General features: G+C 41.3%; 1 protein-coding gene across 2 annotated transcripts in view; it reads left to right on the forward strand.

The window, feature by feature from the left end:
* Window positions 1–5,685: 5,685 nt before the first annotated feature.
* BEND7 (BEN domain containing 7) overlaps window positions 5,686–25,430 on the forward strand; it is a 115,105-nt gene continuing 95,360 nt past the window's right edge. Inside the window, exons 1-2 of one of the 2 annotated variants that reach the window (XM_053256808.1) lie at window positions 5,686–6,716; window positions 14,821–14,904. In XM_053256808.1, coding sequence (XP_053112783.1) covers window positions 6,656–6,716; window positions 14,821–14,904 — 145 coding nt within the window. In that variant the 5' untranslated portion in view covers window positions 5,686–6,655. The remainder of the gene's footprint in view (window positions 6,717–14,820; window positions 14,905–25,430) is intronic. The other variant, XM_053256807.1, reaches the window with a different exon arrangement.

Raw genomic sequence — 25,430 nt, forward strand, 5'->3', positions numbered from 1 at the left:
GAGGGAACTTAGAACCTTCTGTTCTTAACAGAGTGGCTCCATCCCCTAAGGGGAATATCTTACAGTGCTCACACATTAAGTCTCCCATTCATATGCAACCATGGTGGACCCTGCTTAGCTAAGTGGACAAGTCATGCTTGCTACCACAAGACCAGCTCTCTTCTTACATAGTAGATTGCCCCTTTTTTGGTTCCACTAGACAGGAATGTCTTGGTATGTTGATGGCATAGCAGGATATAAATACAAAAATTAATCAAGAAAATATGCCATACAGCAAGCACTCCCAAGGCCTCTACCATCGCAAGACTAAAGTGTGCCATTAAGTCGGTGTCAGCTCCTGGTGACCACAGAGCCCTGTGGTTGTCTTTGGTAGAATACAGGAGGGATTTACCATTGCCATCTTCTGCGCAGTATGAGATGATGCCTTTCAGCTTCTTCCTATATCACTGCTGCCCGATATAAATGTTTCCCATAGTCTGGGAAACATACCAGCAGGGAGTCAAACTGGCAACCTCTGGCTTACTAACATTGCCTATAATGACCTTACAATGATGAGAAAATGTATGTATGGGGTTACCTGTGTTTTCACAATATCCTGTGAAATATGAATTTGGCACTAGACATACCAGCAAAGAGATAGATAATGTAAAAGGGTGACCTCCACCCTGAATTTTGCCTTATAACCAGAATCAATCTATGGTGGAGGACCAAATTCATATGGAAGCATTCCAACTTCTGTGTTGTTAGCACTTGAAATGATGTTGAAATCAGATTTACCAAGATATGGCCATAAGTTAAGGTTTGACCCTTTCTCTAGCCTTTTATTATCTTAATAGCTATATATGCTGCTTTAATGAGCACTGATAGTTTCAAGCTTAACTGAGCATTGATGGCTGGTGATGATTAGCTACTGAGCACACCAGACCTGCTTGGTGCAGTGAAGAAGTCATTAGTCTACAGCTGGTAACCAAATACATGCTCTTTGCTTTGGGGAAATGGCTGCTGCTTCAGAGTATCACAGTCTGACTATATTGCTGCTAAGTGCTAACTGAGCAAAGAGGCACCTTTTAAAGTGGTGATTCTCTCTTATTTAGCGTGGGAGAGCAACTGGCCTTATCCAACCCCAAAACAGCATCTCGCCAGTGGTGGTTGTTGGTGTCTGCCTTATATTTATTTTTAGAGGTCTTTGGGGACAGCAAACCATCTTGGTTTTTGTTTATTTTCTGTATAAACCACTTTAGAAACTTTTGTTGAAAAGCAGTATATAAATAGGAGTAGTAGTTCATATAGCCACCTAATGGTGCAGCGGGGAAGCAACCTGCCTAGAGAGCAGGAGGCTGTTGGTTCAAATCCCCCCTGGTGAGTTTCCCAGAATATGGGAAACTCCTATATCAGGCAGCAGCAATACAGGAAGGTGCTGAAAGGCATCATCTCATACTGCGCAGGAGAAGGCAATGGTAAACCCTTCCTGTATTCTACCAAGAAAACCACATGGCCCTGTGGTTGCCAGGAGGCGACACTGACTTGACAACCTTTCCTTTAGTAGTAGTACATACTTCCCTGCTCTTCCATGTTCAACTTGAATATTTCTAAATAAACACATACATACAAAAACATATAAGTCTCTGTTTCTCACTCTGAGAACTTTCGTTGTTGTTGAAAGTAATAATGTGAATATGATTGATTGATCTCTCAAGGAGACCAACCCTGCAACTGTATATGACCCAGCACTTTCACACAAGGCTTAGATTGTCTGTATTGCAAATGTAAAACCTATATTGTCTAGAGTTTACATTTTATTTCCTTTTATTGTCTAGTTGCATTAACTACTTTCACAAGCAAGAGGCTCAAAGGTGCTTTTGACATTTTGACAGGCAAGCTTAGTTCAGTTTGTAATGCAATTGTACAACCTACATTGGTCAGATTGTAAATTCAATGTATTTTTTGCAGTCTATCCCACTTCAACAGCACTCACATGATATAAGCTGCAGACAAGATGCTCACTCAATAATTGAGTTGAAAGTGGTTTGCAAGGTTTTGCTTCTCATGTTACATACACACATTTCAGGTTGAGGGACACATGTATCCTCAAGGATATGGAGACGATTCAGACATAATTATTTTGTCCTTTGTGCTATTTTAAGGTAAGTCATATTCTATAGAGCTGTTTCCATGATTAGTCATTTTTGGTTTTGTATACAGTTTTTTCGCACCTTAGATTACAAATTATGTCTTCACAGTATTTAGAGACTGTACAGTAAAATCCTGGCAAAACAATGGCTCTGTGAAGCATATTCAGTAGCCTGCTGGACTTGTTTGTTTGCTAGGCACATCCACACCAGTGTGAGATAGATATATAGATAGATGAATAAAATGGTATATGTAGGATGTTCCTTAGCATCATTTTGTTTCAGTTCCTTGGACCACTTTTGTTTGTTGCAGCCTGAGGATACTTGCAGTTTACCACCAGTGTGCTTGACCTTTGCACATCTTGCCTGGTAACATCTAGATGACGAGGGGTGGCCACTTTGATCCCAGAAGGTGGTTCATGCATCATTGGTCTAGTTGCAGATGTCACACAGAACCATGGTTTAATCATGGTTCTGTGTGACATCCACAAGCCTTGCTCTGAGCCATGTATTGGGGGCCCAAGCTCCACGAGCCATCCCCTAATGATGTCCCTGCTCACAAGTAAGGGTGCAGTCAACTTGTAGTGAAGGTAGAACTTTATTGTAAGGATATATCCCTACTCATGAGCAAACAGCATTACTCATGAATAGTCCCTAGTTAGCCATAACTGTGGGGTCTACACTTGAGTACATAGAAACATAGAAACATAGAAAGCTGCTTTGTCTGTACAAGTAAGGGTGAGGTCTACTAATGAGTAAAGGGTGCTTGGAGACTCATTTCTAAAGAAGCATAACATACAAGACTGTACAAAGTATATACAGTTTATATGGCATGGAAGTTAAGATGGGCACCTTAACTTGCAATTTTCACATTTTTTAGAGCATGACTAAAAGTTGAAATCATCATAACTCTAATCTTGAACTCCCAATATTTAGCTCTGGATAAATCAGTTTCTTCTGGGCAAACAACTCAACAAGCATCCTGGTTTCAACAAGCTAGGATCAGCTCAAAAGTTCGGAAAGAGTTACAGCTACAGGGTGGGAAACTTAGAGATCTGACTGAATTTGAAGAATTAATCACCCGAAACACTGATCATTTATTAGGCAGAATTTATAAACTATTACTGAAGTATGAAACAGAGACTGAGCAGATAAAAGAATGTATGATAAAATGGATGCAGAACTTTAATAGATCGATCAATCTCTCGGACTAGGAATACCAATGGAAAAAGAATGTGAAATTTACTTTGTGTACCAATCTAAGGGAAAATTGGTATAAGATGTTTTTCAGATGGTATATAACTCCTTTGACTATTAATAAAATAGATGATTCTTTTTCAGAGAAATGTTGGAAATGTAACTCACATTTAGGTTCATTTTACCATATGTGGTGGAGTTGCGGTATAGCTCAACAGTTTTGAAAACAAATTCATATGAAAATTGAACAAATCTTAGAAGTTAAGATCCCCTTCCTTCCAGAAATTTTTCTTTTAAGTATGATAAAACCTTATATTCCTGCTAAATCAAACGAATTGTGTTTATTTATGATTACAGCGGCTAGGATTATATATGCATCTAACTGGCGTACTTTGGAAATTCCTTCCTTAAACGATTGGTTTTTGAAAGTATGGGACTATGCTTCAGTTTCAAAAGTCTCAGCTTATGTACATGGTATCTCTACTAAATCATTCATGTCTGTTTGGAACCCTTTATAAATTATAATATCCGTTATGGTCAAACTTTGTTCCCATTTTCTGGATTTGACTTATAGTCATTTTCGATATGTAACTTACAAGAAGCTGAACAGATTATATTTTACAATTTTAAGAGCCTGAATTTCTTTTGCTTTATCTTGTTTTAGATATTTTTTCTTTATTGCTTTAATTAATTAGAAAAATGAGGTTTTTCATTACAAAAATGATTTGTTTTGTATTGTCTTTATGGTGATTTGTCTTTGTCTTCTTTACTTCTCAATAAAAATTCTTATTTAAAAAAACCACTCTAATCTTGAACTGAAGGTTTTTGGATAACTGAATTAACAGGCTTTTTGAAAAATAAAAACTGACTTGTCACTGTGGGAGATGGAAGTTTAACAATATCTCTTACTCATAATGGCTAAGTGGAGCCTCCATATTCATAGGCAGTATATCTTTGATGTAGGAAGTTCATGTCCAGTCTGCCAAAGGCCTTTCCTTGCAAGGGCTCCTGCCATCTTGCCACCACCTCCCTCCTAAGTCCATTTCCCACCTCACCCCACTTGCATGCCTCAGTAGATGAAAAAAAATAAAAGCCCATAAAGGGAAAGGGAGTGGGGAGGGAACATCTTTTTATCTCTAGAAGCAAATATATTCAGAACCCGGAAGTCATTTGCCAGGACCTGCTCCTCCCAATTCTGGCTTCAGAACCCTCAGTGGGCAAAACTGACAATAAGTACTCTTTGTTTATTTTACTCTGTTATTTTGGGGACTTTAGAGGCTAATAGGAAATACTGGATCATTTTCTTCCAAAGCAACACAGGGTTGTGCTTCAGTATATACCCAAATTCTTAAAAAAAACATATATATATATATGAATGATGACAAAAAAGGCATAGCAAAAATGAGGCATCTCTTTTTAGAAGTGATATTTAAACTGCTGCATCTCAGCCATTTTTCAATGGATTTGCACCAAATTTGGAAGGGTAGTGACTCATCATCTGGTCATGACGTGCGCATGCGCAGCGGCCACTTCCAGTCCACGATGTACCGGAACGGCAAAGAAGTATGATGCTGCCGCCCTGGTGGGACCATTTCTGAGAACAGCGCCAGCAGGGGAAATGCAGGGGTGGGGAGCACTCTCTCCAGTCCTTTAAGTTATCCCCCCCACTTTTGAACTGGCCAAACCGCCAGTGCTTCGAACCAGTTCGGAGGCCAAAAAAACGCCTCTGAAACAGTTCCATGCACAACCCTAATCTCTAGGCCATTTAGGGCTAAAATGGTAAAATGTGGAAATAACTGCATCAGCAGTACTGGCACTACTTAATTGAAGCTAATCTAGTGAATTGTAAAGATGTGTTGGAATGTAACATCTGGCCCCTCCTGTCCTGTATTGCCCACTTTTCCTTAGGTTATTAGTAATTGTGTTGCTTGATGTATTGGTACTTTTGATATTTTAAATCTGATTTTACTGAAACTAATTATTACTCATTTAACTATTTGTGTTTACTATAATACGTGCACTTTACGATGACATTTGAGATCCAACAGTACTACTTCAAACTGTATGCCCATTTCTTTTCTCGCGCACTGTCACTTCTGGTCACACAGCTCTTTGGAAGGAACAATACAAACACCTGTTTGCCTGGAGCTAAAACAGCTGGGTGTGGACTGGGCACACGCACAAACACACGGGTAAACGGGTTACGCGTGGCTCTTTCGGCACTAAGACGTAACTAATCCGTGCAAAGCGGTCTTGCTAACGTGTCCTAAGTGAAGTCCTGGACTTTAGTACACTGACTGACGTCCGTCCAAGGAGAGCTCCTGCCTTGCCTCGTTCCTCTAGAACTGCCTCCTTCCGCCTGCCGCCACCCTGCCCATCTCTGCTCACGCAGGGCGGGAGCAGGAAAAGCAACTTGTGCGGAACACGGAGAGGGACTAGGAACCAGCAGCCTCAACACGGGCTGTGTGTAGTGTATGGGGCTTCTTCCAGGGGGTGAATAAAAGAAAGGCGGTGGGAGGGCACAAAATGGCGCTACTCTGTTCACCCCCCCCCCCCATCCCTTTCCTTCCAATAGCCAAGACTCTGAGCCACCCACACGCCCCCTTCCAGACTCCACACACGCGAAAAGGAAGGAGGGCGGGCGGGCGAGCAGAGGTGTCGCCGCCTCCTCCATTAACAAACATGACACTGAGCTCTGCTGCGTCCTCCTCCCCACCTTCCACCCTCCTCCCCCTTGGGGCCCGCAGCCGCCTTCGCGTCCTCGGTGTGGCGTGGGGTTCCAGGCCGGCCTCGGGGTGGCGGCCTGCGGGCCAGGCTCCCTGAGCCGCCACGGGGCGTGCTGTGGCGCGCGGTACGCAGGCTTCCCCCAGCAGGTGGCACCGGGGTCCCAGGCGCCGCCGCCGCTTAGTCAGTGCCACACGCAAACCATTGATTTGCTTCCTCCTTTTTCCTCCCCCCGCTCCTTCTCCCTATACGCGCTCCCCTTGTTGGGCTCCCTGCGAAAGCCGGCAAGGCTTTTCTCTTCCCTTCTCAACAAGGGGGCCGGGGAGAGGAGGGGGGGACTGGAGCCCCTCTTCAAAGTTTGGAGCTGAATGTGGGGGAAGACCGAAGCTGAGGCGGTGGAAAGTCTGGAGCCAACTTGTCCCAGTTCCTGTCTTTCTCTTTCGCTACACTTGGAACTGAAATCTCCCAGTTCCAGTTTTATTTTTGCTGATTAAAGAGACGGACCTTGGTCTTCCTTGCTTGGGTGACTGCTGTACCCAGCCCTCTCTCTCTCTCATCCCATTTCTTCTTCCTTTCTTCCTCCTTCCTCCCTCTTTGCCCACACTATGGAGTTTACTGAGAGGAAGCGGAGCAGAAAATCCCAAAGCTTTAAACTGATAAATCAAGGTAAGGGGAGGGGGGTGATATTTGTTTTCGTTGGTGGTGGGGGGTACTTTTATATAAATATAGTTGGGTTATTTCAACAGAGGAGGAACAGGATGTTATGAAATGTGTGTCCTTCCCTTCTGTCCACCTCTTCTAATGTCTGTCTCTTTTTCCTTATTATTTAAACTACCTCATCGTATTAACACTGTGAGGTGGTGGATTTATTTGCTTCATCGGAATAGATACCCCCACCCCCGCCGCAATCAGATGAAACACGTAATATTAAAGTTAGATCGTATTTAATTCCAAATGCAATTGGATAAAAATGCCTAAGCAGAAAATTAGCAAAACACTGATACTTGGGGGAGTGATGATCTTTTGATATTGAACTCCTTTAGGTGGACTATGTTCATATTCACCCCACCCCCTTATGAATCGATTCAGAAACGAAAAGCTTCATAGAGGTTGCCTTAAGCACACACATCTACAGCGTAGCTAATTAATCGTACATGAGCAAGGGGAATCGTTAGCATGCAACTTGTTCTTTCAATGTGTGTAAGTGAGCTCCTCGGAAGAAGAAAACGGATCTTGATGCAGAATAATTTCATTAAATATTCTTCAACACATCCTCTCACTTTCTTTTTGAGATATATATAGTTCCTTGGTGTTGTATAACAGGTGTTCTACTTGGAAGGGTTGGTACTCTATTTAATTTGACTTTAAAACATGGCTGAAAAAGATCTTTAGCATTAAGCACAAATATCTCCATGAACGGTGGATGTGCACTGCATGATAAGTTCAAGGCAAATAATTTTGTGAGTAATATCTGATGGTTCAGCATTAGATTTATCTAGAGAATTGCCTCTTAAACGTGTTGTTTGTAGGGAAACCTAGATACAAGACTTTTGAGGTCAAAATGAAAGAACTTTACTATTGAGAAGCAATCTGACATAAATGTTGGTTTTCTACTTTTTACGTCTGTAGCAATGTATTCTTGACATTTTGTTCTGTTTTTGATAAAATAGGCACAACTATAAGTCCGTGTTTATAATGTGATCACTGCCTTGTTGGACAGTAACAAGAAAAGACTGACATTTGAAACTGTCAGGCAGTAAAAATGGGCCTGATTTGTTTCTTAACTCTTTCACTCCTAAACTCCAACTTTAGTAATAATATATACAAATAGATTTCAGATACCATATAGTGTACTAATGCATATGTTCCCATAAGATTCCATCAGATTTCTTCAATACTAAAAAGTCTGTGTAGGTTATTTTATGTGCTCATGTTAAAATACATCAGAATACTACCTTATCTTGCCTCTCATTCTTTTGCAAAATGGTTTCACTGCTTAAGCTTATCTGAGAACACTTTTGATTATTTCAGTTTCAAGAATACTGTGCACAAAGTATTGTTTAATAGTTTATATACATTAGTGTGTGGATTTAACACTTCTGTGGTGCTCTTTTCCTTTTATGTGAATATTATTTAAACAATAATTGTGTATTAATAGGTGGCTTCCTTGTGCTAGGCCTGCTCCTTCTGCTTGAATTATAACAGCAGGACAGGTGACCCTTCTTTTCTGTTGTGGAACTGATATGCACTTCACAAGCCTTGGATTGTAATATTCAAGTGAATGTGAATGCTATTTATTCATAAACTACCTGTACCAGTTGTAGCTTTAAACTTAACTCTCATGTTACATAGACAGTTTATGACAGTTGAGCACTTGATTAGGGCCGATTCATCATTTTGACATGGTAGCTATATAACAAACAACACAAGTTGTTTAGTCTTCTTTGTAAAGTGCTCCATTTTATGTATGTTCTGACGTGTGATTACTGTTTGCCTGGCTTAAACTACATAGCAAAGGTTCTCCAGGAACTGTTAACTAGTGGCCTAAATTGGAAACATGTCAAAGAACTTATAAGGATGGTGCCACACCAGAAATAACAACTTGTGATTTCACTGTGTCAGTATCACATCAAAATGAATCTGTTGTGAAACTGCCCACTGCTGAATGTATGATGAGTCTTCCCCATTGTAAGTAGTAGGTGTCAGTCTCTTACTTTGAGTCTTAAGTGTCTTCTGCTGCATTGTTTGTAGCATTGTGTTTGTTGGTTCTTTTAAGTGTTTACAGACTGATTCTGTTAACCTTTTAAAATCAATCTGCTGAAATTCCAGATCTTTAGGGAGTTGCCACCTGACACCAGCCAAGAGATTTTTTATTTTTTGCAGGTTTTCCAGAAAACGCATGTTTAGTTCAGAGGGGGAGAGTTCCACAGAGGTGGGGAAACCATTCAGCATTTATTTTGGATACCACTGCTATCCTTGACATTGCTACTCTTGCTATTGGCTAGAATAGCCAAGATGGTGTTCTTCTTAGCTGATGTTTGTGATTGTGGTAGACATAGGACACACAGCGAAGAGAAGGTGCATGAGTACAAACCATTTTAGAAATTGGTGGAATACAGAAAGATCACATTCTGTTCCTATATTGTATCTATACAAAATGCAGAAGTTAGGGGAGACAAATACCTCTGAAAGTGCTAAGTGTAGAATTGCTGGAAATGACTTTGTTCAGGGATTCCACTGCTTAGATGGGACACTGTCATAGATAGATATCAATATGAGTTTGTCCTAACTGGAACTCTTAGTTTAGTCTGCTGCGTGTGCTTAGGGTGCCAACTGCATTTGTTTCAGTCTGAACGTGAGCACTGCATGAGCCCACTGAAATAAATGGAAGCTGTACAGCCACTGCTTTGATACATCATGTTTTTGATTGGGTAGTGTAGTATATGGTGTCTCCTGCATATCATTTAGTTGGGAACAACTTGGAATCATGAGCCAGGCTCTACAATCATTATTAAAAGTTTAGTGTCAAGTCATTCATTTCTTTAAAAGTCTGCAATTTAGAAATCTCTATTTATTTGTGATAGAATTAACCTTTGGAACCCATACCGCCTTGGGATTGTTTTAATGAAAGGTGGTATATAAATTTAACAATAAATAAATAAATACTGTAGTCACATTTTATATTTTTCAGTGCAGACATGTTTCCTAGCCAAGGAACACTACATTGCGTATTGCATTTGGCTCATAGGCTATATGCTGTGTTTCTTTTAGATCACTTATAATTTCATTGCCCAATTGCATTTGGAATTTGGCAATCCATTTTGCCATGGGTGGGGGAGGCACAAGGGAGGAATTGTTTATATAGCATGGCAAGCTACAGACTCTCTTGTTTGCCCCTTCACCAGTCCTACCCCAGATTGTGAAATGTATGTTTGGACTGCCTGGTCTTCTCTAGTTTTGAGATCTTGCATGTGACAAACTACAAATGAACAAGCTGTTCTTGTCCTAAGAATGTACATACCTCTACTAACCTGGGGTGGTGCAGCAGGGAAGCAGCTTGTCTAGAGTGCAAGAGGCTGTTAGTTCAAATCCCTGCGGATGTTCTTCCCAGACTCTGCCTAGTAAATTCATTTGTAGTCATCCATATTGGGCAGCAGCGATATAGGGAGGTGCTGACAGGCATCATCTACTGCGCGGGAGGAGGCACTGGTAAACCACTCCTGTATTCTACCAAGAAAATCACATGGAATGTGATCGCTAGAAGTCAACCTTGACTCAACAGCACAATCTTTCTTTACTTATCCAAAAACCTGCTCCCAACATTTCATGTGACCCAAGAAACGAAACCAAGCTATGCAGATGTAGGGGCAGGACTATGGAGTGCAGAATTGTTCCTTAATGGCTGGAGTAACTGGCGATAGAGAGCACTTTCAGCCTCCACCAAAGTGGTGTCTCTGATGTCCCCATTGAGTCCAGTGTTGACTTTCTCATATGTAAGTGAATAGTTCTCACTTGCTCTTATGAATAGGAGCAACTTTATAAATAAACTGCTGAATGTGAAGATACAGCTGAAGAGAAGGCAAAACCTGCGGTCTGCATCTTACACTGAATGACTCAGCCCTCGCGGGCAGGAATCTCACAGAGAGATGCAATGACTTGGATCCAAAGGCTCCCTTCCTCTGGAGGATGAGGACCTTTGCATCCAACCCAGTGTCTATCTTACCCCTTAGGGGTTCTTGCAGTATACTGCCTATCCCCAAGCATACCACATCAATCATATTGACAGGCTTTTTAAAAAAGTAAGATAGTATTATAGGCAGAGAGGAGAAGGAATAACCAAGTCTGGTGACATTGTGGTTAAAGTATATGCTCCTTTGGTGGCTAACATTTTCCTAAGGCTGCAATACTATGCATGGCTGCCTGTGTGAGAGGCCCATTAAATGCAATAGGATTTACTTATGATTAAACTTGTTTAGGATTGGGCTGTAAAAATGATTTAGGCATCATCCTTGCATGTTTATTTGGAAATAATTACCTTTTGAAGTCAATGGGACTGAATTCCCAGTAATTGTGTTCAGACATGGTTTTTCCTGGAGCTTCAAAAACCAAGTACTTTTCCTAAACTATTGGAGTACTTCATATAGATTAGCTCAGTAATCCTTACAACTACCCTGTAGGGCAGGTGGATATTGCAATATTACAGATAAGAGGCCGAGGATGAAAAGTAGTGACTTGCCCAAAGCCCTCCAGTTTAGTTCATTGCTAAGTAACATTTGAGCCAGGGACCTTCCAGCTCATTTTCTTAAACCTTGTCCTGTACTAGCCCTCTAACTTTTGCTATAATGCTGTCTTTCATTTGGTGTCATTCTGCCCTGTTAGATCCCTCATCTCCCAACATTTCTTGTAGGCATGTGCCCGAAACGTTTCGGAGGCCATTGTATAGGCCTCCGAAACCTTTCGGCGCTGGGGCGGTTTTCGGTGTTTTGGCACCAGCAGGGGTAGCACTTTAAGGGCGGGGGAGGGTGTACTCATCCTCCCCGCCGCATTTCCCCCGCCGGCGCTCTGTAGATTTCAAGCCCCTCGGGGCAGCAGCATTCCTTCATGCCTCCCTGTTCCCCCCGTCGGCCAGAAGTGGCCAGAAGTTGCGGGCGCACACGCACTCGCAACTTCCGGCCAATGGGGGAACGGGGCGGCAGGGAGGAACGCTGCCGACCCGAGGGGCTTGAAATCTACAGAGCACCGGCGGGGGACACGCGGCGGGGGGGTGAGTACACCCTCCCCCACCCTTAAAGTGCTACCCCCACCGGTGCCGAAGATCATTCGTGCACATCCCTAATTTCTTGCTAGCTTACAGTACTCTTTTCCCAAAGTAGTTTGTGTTCAGCTTTAGTACTTTTTTCACTGTTTCTTTTTCTTGTCATCATAATTGCGTGCCTATGCCTATGATGAACATTATCAAAATACAAATGCCTTTTTCTGAGTCTTTCATATTTTATAAATTGTACTCACAAATCATTTCTAGCATAGTAGTTGCTCAGTGGGGAAATGCTTGACTAACAAGCAGAAGGTTGCCAGTTTGACTCCCTGCTGGTACTATATTGGGCAGCAGCAATATAGGAAGATGCTAAAAGGCATCATCTCATACTGTGGAGGACGAGGCAATGGTAAACTCCTCCTATATTCTAACAAAGAAAACCACAGTGCTCTGTGGGCACCAGGAGTCAAAATTGACTTGATGGCACACTTTAGTTGCTACATGATCCCCCCGCCCCCAGAATAATAGACTTGTACATGCAAACGGGCCTATGTGCTGTGGTTTCCACACTTCCATGCAGCTTGCCCCATTGTATGTGCTGACTCAAAAGAACCTTTTCTTGTTACCTCTGTCACAGGAATCTTCCTTTCTCAGTCAAGAAAAGGGACCCTCCCTTGGTCTGCAGTAGTGGTTTGCAACATATTTTATGGGACTTCCAAGGGACAAGCAGGCATTTGCCAGGGCTGGCCCAAGTCTTCTAGACTTCGTTGGGCCAGCAGATCAAGTATCCTCAGTTTAATATAATGTACTAGATTGTAATGCCTTATTTGTTGTGTTGGTGAGCCGTGTTGTGAGATCAACAAGTATTTTGTGTAAGGGTTTTTTGTTTTTGTTTTTAAATATTCTATGGTCCCTCTCACAGAGACTTCAACGCATTTTGTGAGCTCATGTAAATCCCACTGCCCACCAAACATCTTTTGATTTATTGGCCCCTGAGCTGGGGAGAAGTGTAAGCTCTGTCAGGGGAACTCTCTGGTTTAAGATTTGCTATTCCAGAGAAGGTTCAAGCAGTTGTTTTCTTGCCTTGAGAGGAGACTTGGTGCAACAAAGTTTGAGATTCTCTTGCTCTTTAGGCCTTGGAAGACTGCACTTGTAAACTAGTGAGGGAGAGGCTGCTTGATTTCATAACCAGTTCTTGGAAATGCTTCACTCAGACAATAACCCTCACTGCTAACTTCTGTTGATAAGAGGGATTAGGGTGTCTTCATAGGATTCCTATTTTTTCACATTAAGGAGATTCTTTCAATAGTTAGCAGCATGTTTGATTCCCCTTAAAGTAGTTCTAATATTAGTACCAAGCAACTTGTCTGAATAGGGCTGCCAGTTGCCTCTGATTTTAAGACTGTTCTTCCTTATTTGAAACTGTTATATAGATCACATCTCCATAGAACTCAATGGATATTCCTTATATATTTATTATTATTATTTATTTTTATTATTTTACATATTTTATACCGCCCAAAACTTATGTCTCTGGGCAGTTTACAACAAGATAAAAACAACATTAAAACAGTAGTTAAAAAAAACAAGAAATTTAAAACACAACAATTTAAAAATTTTAAAACAATATTCTAAAACAACATTAAAAACAATCAAAACAGTATCAGTAAAAAGCCTGGGTGAACAGATGAGTCTTTAAAGACTTTTTTTAAATTGTCAGAGATGGGGAGGCTCTTATTTCACCAGGGAGTGCATTCCAAAGCCTCAGGGCAGCAATGGAGAAGGCCCATCCCTGAGTAGCCAGCAGACAATCTGGTGGCAAATGCAGATGGACCTCTCGTGATGATCTCAATGGGAGGTGGGGTTCATAACAAAGAAGACGTTCTCTTAAATACCTAGGGCCCAAGCTGTTTAGGGCTTGTATTTTGCCCAGAAACATATCGGCAGCCAGTGTAACTCCTTCAATACAGGAGTAATATGGTATCTCCTAGATGACCCAGAGGATCCCAGAACTCTAGAATGTTCCTTATTTCTAAATTTTTGATCTGGCAATTGCAGGCCTAAGGTCATAGTGTGCCATATTTGAGTCAGAAGCCGATCCAGGAATATAGTTTTCCTATAAATAAAGGTAAAGTCATGCTGTTGAGTCATCGAGTTGGAGTTGACTCCTGGCGACCACAGAGCCATGTGGTTTTCTTTGGTGGAATACTGGAGGGGTTTACCATTGCCATCTCCTGCGCAGTATGAGATGCCTTTCAGCATCTTCCTATATCGCTTCTGCCCGATATAGGTGTTTCTCATAGTCTGGGAAACATACCAGCAGGGATTCAAACCAGCAACCTCTTGCTCCCTAGGCCAGTTACTTCCCCACTGCGCCATAAATACCTGCCATCTTTGCTCTTTTTCTCCAGTATTTACATATAAGCACATTTATTATTACTTATGAAATAGGTAGTTGTGATAAAAAAGGAAGCATCTACATTCATTGTCTGTATTCAGTTTTATTTGAAATTGCTATTAATTTCCATTCATAGAGCCTGATCTGTTCCCATTAGAATTCATTGGCAACCTTCCCAGATAAAAGGCCAAGGAGCTAAAAGGTTATTCCTTATGCTTCCTGCTAATTTGATTGTGAGGTAAGGCTTGCAAATCTGTTGGTCTATAATGGTGGTAAACTTTTCATTTCTATTAAAAAATAAACTCAAATGGAAGACAAGAGCCCATAGTTGGCATCTGATGTGTGAATTTACTGTGCAAATGAACACCACAACTGAGGCCAGACATAGCTGTTTGCTAAAATATGTAAAATATTTTGGTTAAGAGTCTTCAGAATAAGCAATGGGTTTTATTTGTTTTTAAGGAGTGCTGACACAGAACACATTTTCTCTGACTGATCTGATGTTCATGGAATAAAACGGCACATACATTGACAGATTATGCGATAAAATTGTCATAACATATTCAGTGTTCATTTTTTCCAGATCACTTGATTTCTAATTTTTTTTTAAATTCCAGATTATCCTCATGAGACATTCAAGATCTCTGATTACAGTAATGATGTTAATGGAGAGGTCAAAGAAGCACAACCATTTTATTTAGGTATGTTCTTTTGTTGATTTATTTCTGAATGATGCATTATAGATATTTGTGGTGGAGAGGGAATGTATGCCTGTTTTATAGCTGCCTTCCTCACAAAATAATATATAGATTTAGCTAATAGTTTATTTCCTTTTCTTTTTTCTAAGAGTATTTCCTTTTTCTTGGAGTTTATTTCCCCTTTCTCCTCCTCCTTTCCCTCCCTTTCCCTTTCTGACTCCACTACCCCCTACTCCACACACACACACTCTCTACAGAATCCCACTAGGACAACAAAACATACAAGATATTGGATGGGATACAACATATCCCATCCAGCATGGGATGGAGAGGGATAGAGAGCCAGAGTGGTTTAGTGGTTAGAGTGCTGGACTAGGACCGGGGAGACCAGAGTTCAAATCCCCATTCAGCCATGAAACTAGCTGGGTGACTCTGGGCCAGTCACTTCTCTTTCAGCCTAACCTACTTCACACTAGGTTTGTTGTGAAATAGAAACTCAAGTATGTAGTACACCGCTCTGGGCTCCTTGGAGGAAGAGCGGGATATAAATGTAAAATAATAATAATAATATTCCTCCCTTTATAACCAGAATTGAATTGATTGAATTGATTTAAAATTCAATGACAAAGTCTTGAAGTCTTTTAGGTGGTCTTGTGTCATGCACACCTTCTCCTAATACTTGGGTGCTGTTAATGATGTTATTTCTGTTACAGAGGATTGTCCGTCACTTTCATCAGCCTCCTCTGTGAGGTCAAAACTGGAGGCAAGATCAAATCCTCCTCAGTTCCTCTCTTGAGACTAGACTCCCTTCCCTCTTTTCTCATAGTATGCATACTGGAAAGTTTCAAGCTGTTTCAAACTATTTCATTTCTTTCCACCATCCGTTATGACAGAATCTCCTCAGATTTTGATTGATTGTTTTAGTCCAAAATATTGGAAACATCCCTTTCTTACTTTATAAGGCAGCCGTACTGGAATCAAGTTCCCTACCTTAAATTTTTGCTGTTTGCACCCTGTTTCCAATCCATATACAATTTGTATTTTTGTTGCTTCTCCCTTACCCGATCACAAATCTCTGCATCCTCAGGGTGAGATGGCATGGAAAGCCATGTCAGTTGTTGTCATTGTGTAAGGTTGGTGGTAGCTTTGTATCCTCTCAGCAGTTCAAAAGGTGATTTTCCTGTAGTGGAATGCGGAGTAGTTTGATAAGCAAATAGAGTTTCATGGATTGCCTCTTTCCAGGGTTGTTGTAGCATATTAGCCAGTTGTAAACATTCTTTCAATAATCTGTACATTCTTTCCACTAAGCCATTCCCTCAAGGATGGTACAAGGAAATAGTCTTGTGTTGTATCCCATGGTTATGCAACAATTGCTCCATTTCAAAGAACGTAAGCTGTGTCCCATTGTCAGTCTCTAGTTTTTTGGGGAGACCTTCCCTTGCAACAAACTGCAGCAAACTGATGAATTGCAAACTGATGAATTGGATCACCTTGTTTGTAGAAACGTCAGCAAATGAAACTTTTGGAATAGTAATCCATCATAACTATAACAAATCTTTGTTTTGTGGTTCAGTTATCAAAAACCCCAGCAGGTTTTCCCCAGGGACCACTAGGATACTCTACTGGAGTCAAGGGGGTAGCAAATGTCTTCTGCAACATGTTAAATACAGCAAAGCCATACAGTGCTAGAATGTGTTTGTCCATACCTGGCCACCAAAAACTTTCTCTGATTTGCCTTTTTGTGAAGATCAAGCCCAGGACAATTTTGATCACTTTTGCTTGTATGGAGGTTGGCACCACCAAACGATTAGTCCTCAGCACCAGGTCATTGAGAAGAGACAACTCACTTGCTATGTGAATGTATGATTGGAGCTCTTCTGGTACCTTGTTTTTGTGTGGCCATCCATTAGTTATGTAAGGTTTAAGTTCAGTAAGCACCTGATCAGCACTGAGGGCCACTTTCCATTCAGAAGACATGATCACTCCATGAGTAGATGAAGCTATTTGCACAATTACCACTCCTTTATCCTCATATTTTGGGATATCCTCTTGGCCTGGAAATGGAAGTTGAGATAAACAATCTGAGGTTGTATTCTGAAGACCTGGAAGATACTGCAGCTGGAAAACAAAAGTCTGGTGATCCATTTGGCTATTGTGGTTGCTCAACTTGATCCCTGAGTAGTAGATAAAGCAGAGAAAGGTTTATAATCTGATTGTAAAGTTAATGTTCTGCCCCATTGAAGTGTCTCACTGTCCAGAAACATGTTAGAACTTCTTTTTCAGTGACAGAATACGTCTTATCTGATGCTGTAAGCACTCTGGAAGCAAAAGCAACTGTAACTTCCCTGTCCCCTTTTTGCTGGGTCAAGACAGCACCCAAATCATATTCAGAAGCATCAGTAGTTACAATAGGGTGCCTATTGGTGTCAAAAGAAGTGAGAGCAGAGCTTTCAGCAATGGCTGATTTGATAGTCTGAAAACTAGCCTTGCAGGATGCACCCCAGTTAAATGAGACATTTTTTATAAAAAGGAGAGTCAACTCTTTAGCCAAATTTTCTTTTGAGAAAATTTAGAGTAATGCAGAGTCCTAAAAATGAGAGAAGTGCTCTGATGTATGGCTCTGGTGTTTCTCAAATACTTTCACCAAGTCTGTTTTGGGATGTATGCCACTGTGAGATATTGTGTGTCCCAAATACATCGCCGAGTATGTGCAAAACTGACATTTCTCTGCAGAGATAGTAAGTCCATGTTGTTAGAGTTTTCTTTCTATCAGTTTAGCATCATGCTCCTCAATGGTTCTGCCATACACTAAAATGTCATCCTGAAAGTAAGTGATCTGTAGTCACAAAACTTGCATGCATCATTCTTTGAAATACCTAAGCTGTAGAGGCTAATCCAAAGGGAGGTCTTTTCTACTGAAAAAGACACTCTGGTCTGTTTAAATGAATGCTGTGTATTTGTGAGAACTTTTAAGCAGAGGAATTTGATGATAGGCCGAAGTAAAATCCAAAGTTATAAACACTGAGGCCTCTTTCAGAGTAAGCAGCATTTAAGAACATAAGAACAGCCCTGCTGGATCAGGCAAAAGGCCAATCCAGTCCAGCATCCTGTTTCACACAGTGGCCCACCAGATGCCACTAGAAGCCTACAGCAGGAGTTGAGGGCATGCGCTCTCTCCTGCTGTTACTCCCCGCAACTGGTACTCAAAGGCATCCTGCCTTTGAGGCTGGAGGTGGCCTATAGCCCTCCGACTAGTAGCCGTTGATAGACCTCTCCTCCATGAAGTTATCCAAAACCCTCTTAAAGCCATCCAGGATGTTGGCTGTCACCACATCTTGTGACAGAGAATTCCACAAGTTGATTATGTGTTGTATGAAAAAATACTTCTGTTTGCTGGTCCTAAATTTCCCAGCAATCAATTTCATGGGATGACCTCTGGTTCTAGTGTTATGTGAGAGGGAGAAGAATTTCTCTCTATCCACTTTCTCCACTCCGTGCATGATTTTATAGACCTCTATCATGTCTCCCCGCAGTCATCATTTTCTAAACTAAAAAGCCCCAGATGTTGTAGTTTTGCTTCATAAGAAAGGTGCTCTAGGCCCCTGATCATCTTGGTTGTCCTCTTCTGCACCTTTTCCAGTTCTACAATGTCCTTTTTTCGATGTTGTGACCAGAATTGTACACAGTACTTCAGGTGTGGCCGCACCATAGTTTTGTATAAGGGCATTATAATATTAGCAGTTTTAATTTCAACCCCTTTCCTAATGATCTCTAGCATGGAATTGGCCTTTTTCACAGCTGCCGCAAATTGAGTGAACACTTTCAACGAGCTGTCCACCACGACCACAACATCCCTCTCTTGATCTGTCACCAACAGCTCAGATCCCATCAACATATACTTGGAGTTGGGTTTTTTCGTCCCAGTGCACATCACTTTATACTTGCCAATACTGAAGCGCATTTGCCATTTTGTCACCCACTCCCCTAGCTTGGAGAGATCCTTTTGAAGCTCCTCACAATCAGTTTTGGATTTTACTTCTCGAAAGAGTTTGGTATCATCTGCAAATTTGACCACCTCACTGCTTACCCCTACTTCTAGATCATTTATGAATAAACTAAAAAGCACCGGTCCCAGTACCGATCCCTGGGGTACCCTACTTCTTACTTCCCTCCATTGTGAAAACTCTCAGTTTATCCCTACCCTCTGTTTCCTGTCCTTCAACCAGTTCTGGACAGGTACACATACACCTGTTCAACAAGTACACATGTACTTGTCCACTTATCCCATGACTGCAAAGTTTTCACAGGAGTCTTTGATGAGGAACTTTGTTGAAAGCTTTTTGGAAGTCCAGGTATACTATGTCAACTGGATCACCCTTATCCACATACTTGTTGACACTCTCAAAGAACTCCAAAAGGTTCGTGAGGCAAGATTTACCTTTGCAGAAGCCCTGCTGTTTCTCTCCTAGCAGGGCCTGTTCTTCTATGTGCTTTACAATTCTATCCTTGAGTATGCTTTCCATCAGTTTGCCTGGAACAGACGTTAAACTAACCAGCCTGTAATTTCCTAGATTGCCCCTGGTTCCCTTTTTGAAAATCAGTGTTCCATTTGCTACTTTCCAGTCCTCTGATACAGAGCCTGATTGCAGGGATAAGTTATATATTTTTGCAAGGAGGCCGGCAATTTCACATTTGAGTTCTTTGAGGACTCTTGGATGGATGCCATCTGGCCCTGGCGATTTGCTAGTTTTCAGTTTTTCCAGACAGTTTAGAACATCATCTCTTGTTACTGCTATCTGACTCAGTTCTTTAACCTTCATCCCTGAAAAGCCAGTTTCAGGAACAGGTATATGCTCAGTATCCTCTGCCATGAAGACAGACGCAAAGAACTCGTTCAGCTTCTCTGCAACCTCCATATCCTCCTTAATAATCCCTTTCACTCCCTCATTATCCAAGGGTCCTACCACCTCCCTGGCAGGTTTCCTGCTTCTGATGTATTTAAAAAAGTTTTTGTTATTGCCCTTACTTTTAGATAAATGTTCCTCAAACTCTCTTTTTGCCTCCCTTATTGTCACCTTGCATTTCTTTTGCAAGAGTTTGTGTTCCTTTCTGTTGTCCTCATTTGGGCAGGCCTTCCAATTTCGGAAGAAAGTCTTCTTCCCTTTTACGGCTTCCTTGACATTACCTGTTATCCATGCTGGCATCCTCCTGAACTTAGTGATACCTTTCCTCCTTTGGGGTATACAGTCTAACTGGGCTGCTGGTATTGTGGTTTTGAGTAAACTCCATGCATTCTAGAGTGAAGTGACTCTCCTGATTTTCCCTTTCATCTTTCTTTTCACCATACTCCTCCCGGCACCAATGTCTCATCCACGCATTGAAACCCTTCAGCTCTGCCTGTCTCACTGTACCTGTACGTTGAACAGGTAGCTTTTCTGAGAATGCTACCTTGGGAGTCCTGGACTTCAAAATGCTACCTATCAGCCTAAATTTGGCTTCCAGGACCTCCCAACTACATTTCCTCACATTGTTGATGCTGACATGCACCACGACAGCTGTCTCCTCCTCAGCACTCTATAAGAGACTATCTAGACGCTTTGTGATGTCCGCAACCTTCACACCAGGCAGGCAGATCATCATGAAGTCAACACACGGGTCACAAACCCATCTCTCTATACCTCTAATGATCGTATCGCCCACTACAAGGAGGCCCCCACCCCCTGGAAGAGTATCCCCTGTGTGAGAGGATATGAGCTCATCATCCACAGAAGGGGTCCCTTCTAAAGGAGAGTTTCCCTCTTCCTCAGACCGATGTCCTGCTTCCCCAAGACCTCCATTCTCCCTGACAGCAGCAGAGCTGTCAGCCCTGGAGTGGGATGCCACTACCACATCCCTGCAGGTATTGTCCTCATGTCTCTCTGAGCTTCTCCAGATTCACCACATTGGTCTTGAGGGAATGAATTTGTTCCCTGAGAGCCAGGAGCTCCTTGCACTGAGCACACACCTATAACTTCTGCCCATGGAGCAAATAGTCATACATGTGGCACTTTTTGCAATACACTGGGAAGTGCCCCCTCTCCTGCTGGCTTTCTAGCTTCGTAGTGGTTTTGTTGGCTGTTTACGGTATTTAGAGATAGTTTATTTGAAGGATAGGTCTCAGCTGTAATGGTCAGCTATTTAACTGTCCGAACAGCCTTTTTCAGGAATATGAGGGAGGGATTTGTACTTACGTTCTCTTCTCCACTGGGCTCCTTGTGATCACAGGGGCTTGTTCCAGGCTCCCCCGCACACTTCCCGCTAAACTCCTGCAAAACCCCAACGTCCGGCTTGCTATCCTCGTTGGCTATACTCTGTTCCCTATGCTCTCAGGCCTTCACCTCTTATTTATGATATTGATATTAGGTAAAGGATGATGATCCACTACCATATTGGAGTTCACATCTCTTAAATCTACACACATTCAAAGTGTACCATTTTATTTCTTTACAAGAATAATGGGAGAGACCCATTCTGATGAATCAACAGGCTCTGTGATGTCAGCATACTCTAGTCTTAAGAGCTCCTCTTTAAATGGTTGGCGCAATGCTGTGGGTTATGTTCAGTGTGTTCTCTAATTTATTTTTAATCTCTGTGCGGAATTAGATTTGTTCTGGGCGGCAGTATCAAGGCAGTGTGTGTGCACATGCATTCAGGGTGGGGCCTTCCTGATTCAACCTGAGCGGGATCTAAATTTAACTGAGTGGACATTAAAAAATGTGTGAACATGCACACGCCTTAGAGTAAACACTGGTTATGTTCCTCACTTTGAGTTGTACTGTTATTGCATTTGCCTTCATTTGAATTTTATGTTTTAAATGTGTGGTAGTGCCAGGAGTATTGGCAAAAATGTCTGAAAAACCCGCAACCATATCAGCGTATGGATGCTCCGTCATCTGTTTCATGCTATTATTCCATGCTCTAACACTGTCTTGAGATCTTTCTGATGTTTCCAGGCCAATTATTTTAATGTTAAAATAATTAACATTATTTTAATGTTAATGATTTTAATATTTAAATGATTTTAATTAATTAATTTAATGTTTTAAATTATTTTAATTGTAAACTGCCCAGAGATGCAAGTTTGGGGCGGTATAAAAATATGTTAAATAATAAATAATAAATAAATAATATTAAGTCTCCTTTTTGTGACACGTATACTTTCCCTTCTGCAGTACGTCCTTTGTATGGACAGCAGTTGAGTACCCATTTATGGTAATAGGGGAACCTCCATATCCCCATGGGTGGATGTCCGAAGGCTGCAGGTGCAGATCTGATGTAGTAAGGCGTTTCTTGTAAAGTAGATGGGAAATTATAGTGTGCAGAGAACCAGAATCAGCCATCACCCGCATTTCATGGCAGTTTTATTTGACAATGTAGAGAAACAGGCTCTGATGCTGTCAGGAGGTGGTTCATCTGCCTCCTCATCATATAGAGAATCAGAAATGGGGTGGGCAGCAGACTTGCAAACCTTAGCAAACTGTCCCCTTTTTTGAACCTGTTGCAAGTGACCTTCCGTGCAGGACAGTGAACAAAATAGGCTTTGAGTCTCCACATTGGTAGCTCTTCCTTTCTTGTGCTTCCACTTTCTGGGGCAGTGCCAAATGAGAAGATTGGGTTTCGAAAGATTTAGATTGAACAGCCTGGATTTCAGGAGGTTGGTTTGGGGGGTACCAAAGAGTGATTTGGCACAGTGAAGAGCATTTTCCACCCTCTTAGCTTTATACTTTATACATATAAGTTATATGTTATACAAGGTAAGTTTCTGCTCCAATTGCAGTTTTTCATACAGTTTGGAGCAGTTTGTTTTCATAACAAGCTGATCCCTGATCAGTTCATCAGTAAAGCTGGCAAACTCACAGATTTCATTTAAGGGACACAATGCTGTGACATACCGATAGATAGATTCACCAGGCAGTTGAATCTAGAATAGAACTTACAATGTTCAGCAGTCACATTCAAAGTAAGGTTGAAATAATCATCTAAGGTTTGAAGAGCAGCTTCATAAGAATTGGCATCCCCTTCCAAGTTGGCAGGAAAGGGCAAATGATTATATATTATTTGGCCTTCAGGGCCCAGGCAGTGAAGCAATATAGCCTTCTGCTTTGCTGGAGTAAAATCAAGGGTCTGTATAGTGAGTAAGTAATTACAGAAAGAGAACCTCCATTGTTTCCAAGGAAGAGCAGGTTATCCTGGGGTGAACAAGAAAAAAGGTGGTGGTGAGATCTGAGCCATGCTGCAGTGGGCATCCAGTGAACAGCAGACTCCAGGATTGATAAGAAAACAGTACCTTCAGGGGCTGTGCAGGTCAGGAAGCTGGAGAAATTTCAGCAGTAATAGTAGAAAGCAGTTCAGGAATGTAGGCCCAGTGATGCAATGGAATGAAGTTGCAAGAACATTCACAAGCTTTGCCGGGTCACAGGCTTAGCTGGTTCAAAATCTTGTCACCAAATGTTTTATAACTGCTTCCCTCACAAACACAAAATAATCTTATATAGATAGATTTAACTAAGAGTTTATTAGAAACAACTCCCTTTTCTTCTTTTCCTTTCTGACTCCACCCCACACTCCCTCTACAGGATCCCTACTGGGACAAACTTCTAAACAAGAAAACATAAAAGATAGTGGATAGAATACAACAATGCCTAAGAATTTCTACATACAGGTGAAACTCGGAAAATTAGAATATCGTGCAAAAGTCCATTAATTTCAGTAATGCAAATTAAAAGGTGAAACTGATATATGAGACAGACGCATTACATGCAAAGCGAGATAAGTCAAGCCTTAACTTGTTATAATTGTGATGATCATGGCGTACAGCTCATGAAAACCCCAAATCCACAATCCCAGAAAATTAGAATATTACATGGAACCAATAAGACAAGGATTGTAGAATAGAACAATATCGGACCTCTGAAAAGTATACAGTGTACTGTGCTTGATTGGCCAGCAAACTCGCCTGACCTGACCGCATAGAGAATCTATGGGGCATTGCCAAGAGAAGGATGAGAGACATGAGACCAAACAATGCAGAATTGCTGAAGGCCGCTAATGAAGCATCCTGGTCTTCCATAATACCTCATCTTTTAATATGCTGGCCTTGGGCCGAAATAAACAAATAAACAGAATAATACCTCATCAGTGCCACAGGCTGATAGCATCCATGCCACGCCGCATTGAGGCAGTAATTGCTGCAAAAGGGGCCCAAACCAAGTACTGAATACATATGCATGCTTATACTTTTCAGAGGTCCGATATTGTTCTATTCTATAATCCTTGTCTTCTTGGTTCCATGTAATATTCTAATTTTCTGGGATTGTGGATTTGGGGTTTTCATGAGCTGTACGCCATGATCATCACAATTATAACAAATTAAGGCTTGACTATTAAGGCTATAACAAATCTCGCTTTGCATGTAATGCGTCTGTCTCATATATCAGTTTCACCTTTTAATTTGCATTACTGAAATTAATGAACTTTTGCACGATATTCTAATTTTCCGAGTTTCACCTGTACATACATACAAGAAGTAATTGCTATTGTTTGATAGGATGTTCTTTTCAAACATCCTTCTCTTTTGCAGATTCCAAACATATCTTTTATTAATAGTTGTTCAAAATGTTGTAATCTGAGATGTAAATGTTGATTAGTGTCTACACACTGCTAATTATCACTCACCCAGAGAACCAGATGCTGACTGTGCAGTTTTGCAGTTCAGTGCTCAACCCATTTACATTGCATATTTGCTAGTATGCTTCACTGGCAATAGTTTGTGTAATTGGGGTATTACATCTTTGACATCTGGGTAACAGAAATTCAATTTCCAGGAAGCCACTACTTGTTTGGTTTTGCTTTGATCATGGGTGGGATTAATGTGTTGTCTTAATGTAATGTCCTTTCACCTCTGCAAACAGGCCACTTATCTTAAACATGGTAAAATTAAATTAAATCAGCTGTCAAAAATGTGTAATAACAATCCTGAAATGTAGTCTGCTTAACTGAAGCTTGATAGGACTTATCAGCAAATTGCTCATTATTTTCATGGTTGTCCCTGTAATTCCATTCCTTCATATCCCCGTGGTCATCCTGGCTTCATTCCAGAAGAGTGCTTTGTTTAGTTATAAAATGTATAGATTGCTTAATTGCAAGGATTCTAAGCGGCTTACAATAAAACTGATTAGGTTTTCCTATTGAGAATGACCAAGCATTGCAGATGTCAGTGTAATATAAAGATACTTGCCCATGGTGGCCTAGCCCTCATATAAACCTAATTCTTTAATTGTATTTCAGTGGTAGCACTTGCATTTGAAAGCAGTTGTGATGTCGGTGGCCCCTCAGATAGGGACAACTGTTGTTCTTGGTGCTCATCGCCCATTTTCCTTTAACGTTGTACTTGCCAGCCATGGCATCACACCTCTGTCTTCTGGAATGGGTAAAATGGTTGGGTTGGAAAAAGTATAATTCTCACCAACAGAACAGTAATTGTGATAGCA

This window comes from Hemicordylus capensis, chromosome 5 (assembly GCF_027244095.1).
Source record: "Hemicordylus capensis ecotype Gifberg chromosome 5, rHemCap1.1.pri, whole genome shotgun sequence".
Lineage (NCBI taxonomy): Eukaryota > Metazoa > Chordata > Lepidosauria > Squamata > Cordylidae > Hemicordylus > Hemicordylus capensis.